General features: G+C 32.7%; 1 protein-coding gene across 1 annotated transcript in view; it reads right to left on the minus strand.

The window, feature by feature from the left end:
- Positions 1-1,115, minus strand: part of LOC130231473 (mucin-2) — a 46,398-nt gene extending 45,283 nt beyond the window's left edge. Inside the window, exons 1-2 of the mRNA XM_056460806.1 lie at positions 1,076-1,115; positions 728-989 (exon numbers count right to left, since the gene is read on the minus strand). Of these exons, the coding sequence (XP_056316781.1) occupies positions 728-989; positions 1,076-1,115 (302 nt within the window). The remainder of the gene's footprint in view (positions 1-727; positions 990-1,075) is intronic.
- Positions 1,116-12,632: the final 11,517 nt, after the last annotated feature.

Consider the following 12,632-nt stretch of genomic DNA (forward strand, 5'->3'; position numbering starts at 1 on the left):
AGGTGTCCCGAACCCCACTTTGGGAACCACTGCCCTAACTTGCCTAGTTGACCTAAATAAGTCTTTAAACTGCACTTCATTCATTCATTCATTTCCTTTTCGGCTTAGTCCCTTTATTAATCCGGGGTCACCACAGTGGAATGAACCGCCAACTTATCCAGCAAGTTTTACACAGCGGATGCCCTTCCAGCCGCAACCCATCTCTGGGAAACATCCATACACCCTCATTCACACACATACACTATGGACAATTTAGCCTTCCCAATTCACCTGTACCGCATGTCTTTGGACTGTGGGGGAAACCGGAGCACCCTGAGGAAACTTCACACAGAAACGCCAACTGACCCAGCCGAGGCTCGAACCAGCGACCTTCTTGCTTAAATTACACTTTAAGAAGTTTAAAAAACTAGTAAAAAATCCTTCAATCATTCCTTTAGAACAGTGTTTCCCAACCCTGTTCCTGGAGGCACACCAACAGTACATATTTTGGATGTCTCCCTTTTCTGACCCATTAACTTCAGGTGTTGGAGTCTCTTCTGATGTTATGATAAGTTGATTCAGGTGTGTTTGATTAGGGAGAGGTTGAAAATGTGTACTGTTGGTGTGCCTTCAGGAACAGGGTTGGGAAACACTGCTTTAGAAAGTACTGCAAGATTGCATGCAACACATAACAGTGCGTTTCATCAACACTGAGAGCCAATGCGCTCCTGTAAGCAGATTGACTCACGTCTGTCCACTGACACTGAGCGAGTCTCGGGTCAGCTCGATTATGGTGCCCTGCAGCTTCATGGTGATCTTGCTGATGGTGGGCTCGTTGTTCAGCAGCTCGTGTCTCAGCTGGACATTGAAGTCTTCGTAAGTGCTGGAACAGTGTGACGTCAGGATGTAGTTGCAGGTCGACGGAAGCTGGAAGTAATCGCCATCGAAGGTCTTGTAATGGTAGTTGCCCCATGTGCTGCAGATCAGCTCGTTGTGCTGTGAAGTCAGTCCTGGAGGAAAGAAACACGTCACTCATTTTTTAAAATAAGACCTTTTAAATCTGAATTAATTATAAATTATAAATATATTTGCTTACCTGCAACCATTTCAATCGTGGCGGTTGGAATCAAGTTCATCGTTGTGAAAACTGCAGGAGGATTAAACGAAATATTTATTAGTTTTAACATATAGAAACGTGCATGTTTGAATCAAACTTATGTTTTGTAGTTCTGGAATAGAATAGAATTGAAATTAATGTCCAATATTCATAATTATATTTTTTATATGTTAATCATAGCCTGATATTATAAATATTTACACTACTCTGTAGTAGTCGAATGCTTAATTATACTTTTCAGATAAATGCACAGATAAAGTAGTTCCGGCAAGTTTTGAGTGCATTACAGCTCCATATCACTACGCCGAATGATTTGAGTTAATTAACATCTACAACAGTCAGAAATCACATCAAACCCAACAGAAGGCTTTGGAGGACATGTGGAAACTAGTGTTACACACACGAGCGGAAATATGAGTGCAGTAATTGAGTCCAGTTTGATTAATTATGATAAAAAATGCACATCTTAGGTGTAACTCAGGTGTGAGTTACTTCAATGGTCCATCATCAGTTATTCCTTGCTTATCATAAATAATGTAAACAATTATGATGCACATTATAATATTATTGATATATTCCACTATTTATCATAAAATATAAATATAGTCAACCAATTATTTATTTTAATACACTGAATGTTTACTTATAACTAATATATTTATTCTATGGTAATCCTAAAACTAAAGTTTCACAATATATTGCATTACAGTGTCCATGTTCAGTGTAATTATCCATGTATTTCCTTAGTAATTAATTAATTTATTGTATTTTCCTTCGGCTTAGTCCCTTTGTTCATCAGGGGTCACCACAGTAGAATGAACCACCAGCTATTCCAGCATATGTTTTACGCAGTGGATGCCCTTCCAGCCGCAATCCAGTACTGGGAAACACCCATACACTCTCACATTCACACACACTCATACACTACGGCCAATTTAGTTCATCAATTTCCCTATAGCGCATGTGTTTGGACTGTGGGGGAAACCGGAGAACACAGAGGAAACCCACACCAACACGGGGAGAACATGCAAACTCCACACAGAAATGCCAACTGTCCCAGCCGGGACTTGAACCAGTGACCCTCTTGCTGTGAGGCAACAGTGCTAACCACTGAGCCACCATGTCATCCCAATTAATCCTTACTTATTAAAAATAATGTAAGCAATTATAATGCACATTTTGTTATTTATATTGTAACGAACAAACATTACATGCTTTAATTATTGTTTTAGTTATTTGTGATGTCAGAAACAGTGGTTGCAATATTACTACGGGCCACTAGGCTGCACTAGAGGGGAGTGATATCTGGATATATTCCAGGTCACCATAGAGTAAGTGAGTTGTGTTTGGGAGAGGGAACCACATGGTGAACTAAGGCTACCAACCCACTCTGCTTCTGACATTTCTTCGAGAACATCATTGTTGCTGCTCAAATACAGGACCTGTTGTCCTGGAGGGTTTCAGATGTGGTAATTGATACTTTCATTGGACTTCGTTAATTGGGTTTCAGCAATCTTTATGCTCAACATCGGCGAGTGAACTATATGCTTAGACTTGACGGTCAGTGACTCTTAAATTGCTCATTGTGCTATCGTTTTCCCAGAGTGAGGAAGTGAAAAACAATCGCACTGAAAAACAATCTATACAACATTTAGCTCACCATCTATTTCATTTAAACAGACTGTGTACTTTCAATGACTACATAGTTCTGTATATTGAATGCTTTTGTTTATATGAGCTATATTTACATGTAGAGAAAGTAAACAAGAAGGAAAAAACAGGCTTGTGAAGTTTTGAAATTTCAGTATGTGTGAAATAAAAATTCTGTGAACTCCCTCAGTGTAACATCTTGCATACATAGAGGAGGTGTTACAATATATTCCACTATTTATCATAAAATATAAATATATTCCACTAATTATTTTTAAACGAATTGATTGTTTATTTATTATCACTATTATTCAAACTACAGTTTCACAACACATTATTATACAATGTCCATATTCAGTGTAATTATCCATTTATTTCCTTAGTAATATTACTTAATGTTTCCATGTTTTATGTAATTATGCATATATATTAAGTACATACAAAATAATAAATTACAAACAAGTCAAGAATTTTATTTATGTCTTTTTTTCCTCACCCTTTACTTGTCAAACCTATTTACTTTTCTTTCTTCTGTTGAACACTATATATATATATATATATATATATGTATATGTATATGTGTGTGTGTGTGTGTGTGTGTGTGTGTATATATGTGTATATATATATATATATATATATATATATATATATATATATATATATATATATATATATGTATATGTATGTATATATGTGTATATACAATTTGAAGGTGAGTCATTTTTATTTTTGGCTGAACAATTGCTTTCATCATCTAACCATGAGCAATGCATTTGTTACAGTCTCTATTTTTAAGCTAGTTAATAAAAAAACAATGTTATCTTAAGTCAGTTAATTACAGATGCAAAATGTAATTTCATTTATTTTCCTTCAGCTTAGTCTCTTATTTATCAGGGGTCACCACAGCGGAATGAACCACCAGCTATTCCAGCAAATGTTTTACACCGCACATGCCCTTCCGGCCGCATAGGAAACACCCATACACTCTCATTCACACACACACTCATACACTATGACCACTTTAGTTTATTCAATTCCCCTATAGCGCATGTGTTTGGACTATGGGGAAAACAGGAGCGCCTGAAGGAAACCCACACCAACACGGGGAAAACATGCAAACTCCACACAGAAATGCCAACTGGCCCAGCCGGGACTTGAACCTTCTTGCTGTGAGGCCACAGTGCTAACCACTGAGCCACTGTGCGGCTCACAAAATGTGCTTTGATTTTTAATAATGATAATGATGATGTATTAAATTCTATACGGCAGTATTTTTGTAACACCTTAAAATAAGGTTACATTAGTTCATGGTAATTAATGTATTGACTAGCATGAACAAACAATGAACAATCCATTCTTTACAGTATTTCAGCTTTGTTAACATAAGTTAAATAGGGTTGTCACAGCGCATTAACTAATGTTAACTTTGGATTTTAATAAGGCATTAGTAATTGTAAACTATGATGAATGAATGCTGCACTAGTATTGTTCGTTCTTAATTAAACACATTAACAAACATTACCTAATGCATTATTATAATGTGACCATATCGTTAAATACAACTTTAACTAATGCCCACGGTGAATAAATATCTGTAAATGTGCCGTTTTTCCTGCTTTGTGATTCATGTTTCATTTATTTCTGCTTTTAAATTGCATTATGGGACCTGGATCTTTCTTTAAACAACTTTTAACCTTGAAGAGTTTAAAAAAAGAGACTTTTATTAACATTTTTACTAGTTTAAAGTGATAAATTGTCTGCTATTTTATATTACACTACAAAAACCTTAATGTACTTCATATATATAATAATCTGCCAGTACATTTTCTGTTATTATACAGACTGATGTCTCTATATATTATTTATTATACATTATATTATTAGAAACATCTAAAATGTTAATAAAAGTCACTTTGTTAAACTGCAGAGTTGAATTGTCAACATCAAACGTCGACAGAGCAGAGATCAACATCCTATAATGCAACTCACAACTGTGAATAAAAACAGCTTATTACAGACTGTTTTCACAGTGTACTTCAACATTTATTAATGCAAAAATAAAGGTTGTGGATGAGTTAATTCACTGCGAGTTAACAAGAACTAACAATGACTTTATTTTTCATTAACTAACATTAATAAAGATGAATAAATACTGCAATAAACGTTCAATAAAAGTCACTTTGTTAAACTGTAGAGTTGAATTTTCAACATCAAACGTCGACAGAGCAGAGATTAACATCCCATAATGCAATTCACAACCGTAAATAAACTGAAAACACTTGATTAACAGATATTTTTCACAGTGCACTGAATGCAAACATCTCATAAGTGTCACCAGTATTAAAGCAAAGTGTTAAAGCAATAAAGTGCATGAATATCCCAGTTTTTATAAAGAGCTTGTGGTACCGATTTGTGCAGCAGCAGGTCCAGCAGTCAGTGTGATCCATATGAGCGCTGCTATAGACATGATGTTGATGCTCCCCATGGCGGATGCGGAGCCTGAAGCTCTCCACCTGTTCAATGAGAAAGAAAGTCTCCTTTACTCAGAGTTTTATACCGCTGCTCCTTCACGACACACGTAACACTGAGCGAAAGGTGCGGCCACATTCATCTTAACTGACAGAATAATGTAACATTCAGCTGATCCATTCCCATTCACCAAAAATGTCTTGATTTTCATCCAAATATCTAAAAATTCTTAAATCAAGAAGATTTTTCTAGACAAGTGAAACATACTGTGATGTTTTAGGAAATAAAATGTCAAATTAAGAGATTTTTGATCTCCCAATGGGATAAGCAGAGTAATCTTACTTTTCCTTTTGACGTAAGATTATTTAGTTTGCCCCGCTGGCAGATCACTTTGCTTGTTTTAAATAAAAACTCTCTTAAGTTTGGTCTATTATTTCTGAAAACAAGACAATATGATTTACTTGTCTATAAAATGCTTCTTGATTTATGAAATTTAAGATATTTGGACTAGAAACAAATCAAAAACTTGTACTGTAGAATCTGTGACAAAAACAAGAAGAAAAGAGGTCTTCGGTAATTCAAGTTATATATTTTGTATATTATAAGGTGTCCTGTTTATTGAACTGAGCAGAGCATATATATATATATATATTTATTATGATTTACAGACACTTACCCATGTGTTATTCAATGTAAAATTGAACTATAGTTAGTTTAGATAGCTACACTGTAAAAAATCCTGGTTGCCTTAAATTTTTAAGCTGAATCAAATTAATCTTATGAGTCAATTGAACTTAAAACAGCTTCTGTAACTTATAAAATTAAATTAGAAAATGAAAAACATCTAATGTCAGGACTAATTGATCATATCATTTTTTTACAGTGTAGTTATATTCATTTAAACATATTATGAGTTATTTATAGACTATTTAAAGATCATAGACTGGGCCTCGAAATGGTCTTTTTAAACCACAAACCTGTTTATCAGCAAGTTTCCATCATATAATTATTAAATATGATCAACTTTAGTAAAATTAGTCCATGAAATGTGACATTTTTAAATAAATAAATAAATAATCTGAGTAATGATGGAACAATAATTCATCCATATTTTGGCTATTTATTTTGACAAAAGTTTAATTGAAGCATGAAACACTTATGTTAATAACATTATGGAAATGTAATAAAATCACTGAAATAAATGTTTCCCAAAACTAATTGTTATTTTAAATTCATCTTTAAGACACTAAACTATTGATCAGAAAGTGTTTAATCATTCCATTCTTACATATTATAAAATTGAGTATACTCTTTCATGCAAGTGTAATGTTTAATTTGCATGTAAATAAATAAATTAATATTTTTTAGATTGAATGATGAATTAGCAATATTTCATCCAGAATTTGGGATTTTATTTTGACAAAATATTTATTGCAATATTAACTAATGTTAATAATAGTACATTTTTCTTTTCTCTTTAAAATTGTGCTTGGTCCAGAAAACTAAACTTAATAAAATTCAATGTCTATTTAATTTTATTATTATGACCATATTTGTTGTCGTCTTAGTAATTATGACTACATTCATAGTTGTTTGCTTATTGAAGTATGAGGCTGTAGTATTTTTAAAATTAAAAATTGTACAAAAAAGGAAATATTGTAATATAAAAGCAATGAAATCACATATTATAAAAATGTTATATGTTTGAGCTTTTTTTACTTTAGCTATTGATTTGCATTACATTTTTTATTTAGCATCATAAGTTCTACTTGACTTGCCTCTGCATACCAAAATTCTGATAAACTGCTAGAATAAAAATACTAGGAAAAAATATTATTATAAGAGCAAATGTTTGTGTTATTGGTGTGCCTTTTCCTATAATGTAAAAGTCTTTATAAGAGAAATGATGGTAACAATGCATGGGGTGGGGACTTTTTTGAACTAATGATGTATAAATATTGAGTCCTTAGTACATTAATCCCCCAAAGTGACTCAACGTGGTGAACACTCCTTGACAAAACTTCAGGTCCTGCACTTTTGTGTAGCGCAAGGCACTGTTTTCGCATAATAGCAATTATTGCTGGCGACCAATAGGGTGAGTCACACCATTTTCCAGGATCTGCATCCTGATCTAAAGACATTTTAAAAACATCAACATTCTAAAAATGGCAACAATCTAAAAACATTCTAAAAACACATCAACATTCTAACAACATTCTAAAAATGGCAACAATCTAAAAACACATCAACATTCTAACAACATTCTAAAAATGGCAACAATCTAAAAACATTCTAAAAACACATCAACATTCTAACAACATTCTAAAAACACATCAACATTCTAACAACATTCTAAAAACACATCAACATTCTAACAACGTTCTAAAAACACATCAACATTCTAACAACATTCTAAAAACACATCAACATTCTAACAACATTCTAAGAACACATCAACATTCTAACACCGTTCTAAAAACACATCAACATTCTAAAAACACATCAACATTCTAACACCGTTCTAAAAACACATCAACATTCTAAAAACACATCAACATTCTAACACCGTTCTAAAAACACATCAACATTCTAACAACATTCTAAAAACACATCAACATTCTAACAACATTCTAAAAACACATCAACATTCTAACAACATTCTAAAAATGGCAACAATCTAAAAACATTCTAAAAACACATCAACATTCTAACAACATTCTAAAAACACATCAACATTCTAACAACATTCTAAAAACACATCAACATTCTAACACCGTTCTAAAAACACATCAACATTCTAACACCGTTCTAAAAACACATCAACATTCTAACAACATTCTAAAAACACATCAACATTCTAAAAACACATCAACATTCTAACAACATTCTAAAAACACATCAACATTCTAAAAACACATCAACATTCTAAAAACACATCAACATTCTAACAACATTCTAAAAACACATCAACATTCTAAAAACACATCAACATTCTAACACCGTTCTAAAAACACATCAACATTCTAACACCGTTCTAAAAACACATCAACATTCTAACAACATTCTAAAAACACATCAACATTCTAACAACATTCTAAAAACACATCAACATTCTAACAACATTCTAAAAACACATCAACATTCTAAAAACACATCAACATTCTAACACCGTTCTAAAAACACATCAACATTCTAACAACATTCTAAAAACACATCAACATTCTAACAACATTCTAAAAACACATCAACATTCTAAAAACACATCAACATTCTAACACCGTTCTAAAAACACATCAACATTCTAACAACATTCTAAAAACACATCAACATTCTAACAACATTCTAAAAACACATCAACATTCTAACACCGTTCTAAAAACACATCAACATTCTAACACCGTTCTAAAAACACATCAACATTCTAACAACATTCTAAAAACACATCAACATTCTAACAACATTCTAAAAATGGCAACATTCTAACAACATTCTAAAAATGGCAACAATCTAAAAACATTCTAAAAACACATCAACATTCTAACAACATTCTAAAAACACATCAACATTCTAACAACATTCTAAAAACACATCAACATTCTAAAAACACATCAACATTCTAACAACATTCTAAAAACACATCAACATTCTAAAAACACATCAACATTCTAAAAACACATCAACATTCTAAAAACACATCAACATTCTAACAACATTCTAAAAACACATCAACATTCTAAAAACACATCACCGTTCTAAAAACACATCAACATTCTAACACCGTTCTAAAAACACATCAACATTCTAACAACATTCTAAAAACACATCAACATTCTAACAACATTCTAAAAACACATCAACATTCTAAAAACACATCAACATTCTAACACCGTTCTAAAAACACATCAACATTCTAACAACATTCTAAAAACACATCAACATTCTAACAACATTCTAAAAACACATCAACATTCTAAAAACACATCAACATTCTAACACCGTTCTAAAAACACATCAACATTCTAACAACATTCTAAAAACACATCAACATTCTAACAACATTCTAAAAACACATCAACATTCTAACAACATTCTAAAAACACATCAACATTCTAACAACATTCTAAAAACACATCAACATTCTAAAAACACATCAACATTCTAACAACACATCAACATTCTAACAACACATCAACATTCTAACAACATTCTAACAACACATCAACATTGTAACAACATTCTAAAAACACATCAACATTCTAAAAACACATCAACATTCTAAAAACACATCAACATTCTAACACCGTTCTAAAAACACATCAACATTCTAACAACATTCTAAAAACACATCAACATTCTAACAACATTCTAAAAACACATCAACATTCTAACAACATTCTAAAAACACATCAACATTCTAAAAACACATCAGAATCAGTTTTACATCAACATTATAAAACAGGGTTTCTGCAGGTTTTCAAACCAAATTTAAGACTTTTTAATACCCTTTTAAGACCATTATAAATGAAATTTAAGACTTCTATGTGGCTAAATACTAAGGATTTTTTTTGATAATGGCCCAGTTGGGCCAATGGAATTTGTTTTGTTTGCCACAAAAATCAAATGTAGTTATTTATTAGCCACATATTTTAATGTGTCAAAACAAGAAAACTGTAGTTGCATACACAATCTTTTCAACATAAATGTTTTTTTTAATGACAAGTTTAACATTGTTCAAAATCTGTTTATTACACAGAAAATTACACGAATAAACAAAAATATACACAGGTTTTGTTGAAATGGATTGAGTATAAGTAAGATATTCATCCTAATGTGTTTCTGTTATGAAACTTTATGTTTCATATCTATTTATAAACATCATGTCCGCTCCCCCTTACTTCTGTAAATAGTTTTTGCACAATGGAAGATCATGTAAAGGGATATGTTGCTCTTTTATTATCATGAATAATTGTGTAACTGTTTTTAATTTGTGCATTTTAATTTGTCGAATTTAAACTCAGGCTCATTCTGAAAACGTACCCCTATATGCATTTCTGGAGAGCGCCGAAAATGTCCCAGGAGGTATGTTTTTTTTTTTTTTTGCGAAGCCATCAGAGGCCACTGTGTATGCTTTATCAGATCTCAAATTTCTCTCGCGAGTGCCTTTCGCCCTGCTGTTCTCGCGTAAATCCACCAGAGGTCACTGTCGATTGAGTGACTGACCAATCAACTGACTGACCGATCGTCTGACCCGCCCACCCTCTTCCCTAAACCCAACTGATAGTTTTGAAAAGCAATCCAGATAAAGAAAAGCCCTCGCGGCTGCCTGATTTTTACTACATTTTCAGATTTTACCACAGTCTCAAACTTTTTTTACCTGTTTATTTTTATTTTTTGGCTTCTGTTTTTGTTTTACCTGCTTTCAGTTCTTCACCGGACTCAAACCCTGTCATCGTGGTCAACTCCTCTCTGCATCTGAAGTCTGCCGACGTACATGGCAAACTACTGGACAAACTGGTAACAGTGAGAAAGCCGTCCATATGGAGGCAAGCAGTCACCTGGTAAGCGCGAAAAAGAACAGCGTCATACCGCGTGAATAAGATGTTATGCCTGCTTATGACAACTGTTATTAAGTGTCATTTTAAATGCAAAGATGACATTGTTTGTTATGACAACTTGACATAAACAAATACATCACAACCTGCTTTTGTCTTTGGCGTGACAACTTGACGTTACCAAGACAACAAAACTTGTCATAAATCCGTCATAAACATGACTGTCCTGAGGCATTATGACTGTGTCATGAATATTTCTCTAATCATGTTTTCAGTGGAACAAACTGCATTTATCATTAAAATGTCTCATTAAAAGTGTCATTACTATTTTTAATAGCGTCATTAATATTTAATGACATTTTAATGATGAATTCAGCTTGTAACATTATAGCTGAGGTCAAGAAAAATATTATTGACGCTGATATAAAATTCATGACATACTTATAATGGCTTCCTGACAGTCATGTTTATGACAGATTTATGACAAATTTTGTTGTCTTGGTAATGTCAAGTTGTCATGACTAAGATGAAGACAAGTTTAGATGTATTTGTTTATGTCAAGTTGTCACAACAAACAATTAATCTTTGCATTTAAAATGACAAATAAAAAACTGAGCAAATGACACTTAATGACAGCTGTCATAAGCATGCATAAAAGCTCATTCACATTCATGTTATATGTCATGTCATGATTATAAAGGTTTAAGAATTCTATTCTATCATAAAAATAATGAGCTAAAAATCCCCAAAATACATACTGTAAACTTATTAACAGCAGCCTAAATCTGTCATAAGCTCACGACGGCTTTATCATTGAGTCCAAACCGCATACTTTATGACTAAATTTGATTAAAATCATTATGATAATCATTTTAACTCTGACTGAGGTGATCGATGATGCCTAGAACTTTCTCCACAACCCCAAACAGTGTCTAATGTGTGAGGTCAGAATCTACATTGGTCTCCATGAAGGCTTATTGGTGTTTGTTGATTGAGTGGAGCTGTGCATGTTTTCTCACAGCCTCCGTCATACTCTGCTTTACGGCTTATTATCTCACAAGCACAAAGTCAACAGATGGAGCTTTAGACGCTCTTTGGACTAAACTGGATTCAGGATTCTGAAATTAGCTCAACGGCGTAATTCAAACACACATTGCGATGATTGATGTGCTGCAGTGGCACGGTATAAGCAATCGAAGATTAAATTGAGGTAAGTTAAAGCCTTTATGTAAAGGTCATTTTCGCAATACTTGAATAAATAGACTTATTGAGGGAGAGCACAAAACAAAACATCCACCTTTACTGATCAATGTTTAGGCATTTTCAGATTTCAAATAGTGCTGTTTATTAGGACGATTATTTCAACACATTTCTGAACAAAATAGTTTTAATAACTCATTTCTAATAACTAATTTCTGTTATCTTTGCCATGATGACAGCACTTAATATTTTACTAGTTATATTCGCAATACTAGCATTCAGCTTAAAGTGACATTTAAAAGCTTAACTAGGCTAATTAGACAAATTTGGTTTATTAGGCAAGCCATTGGACAACAGAGGTTTGTTCTGTAGACAACAAATATATATATATTTCTTAAAAGGGCAAATAATTGTTACCGTAGCAGTTTTAAAATAATTTTACACTAAAATAATCAAAAGAAAATACAAAACAAAAAAATCTTGCTTTTTTGTGTTTAATACTTCATTAAAAACACTTCATTTGCTTTAGATTTTACATGAGAATACTTTTTTGTGTTTTGATTAAAGCAAATGAAGCTCTATGAGGTCTTCCTTCTGCAAGTGCTTGATTTTGACCTGTGGAAGATGCAACATGTTTTTAAGAGCAAGTCATTTGGAATACTCCA

The sequence above is a fragment of the Danio aesculapii genome, chromosome 7 (genome assembly GCF_903798145.1).
Source record: "Danio aesculapii chromosome 7, fDanAes4.1, whole genome shotgun sequence".
Lineage (NCBI taxonomy): Eukaryota > Metazoa > Chordata > Actinopteri > Cypriniformes > Danionidae > Danio > Danio aesculapii.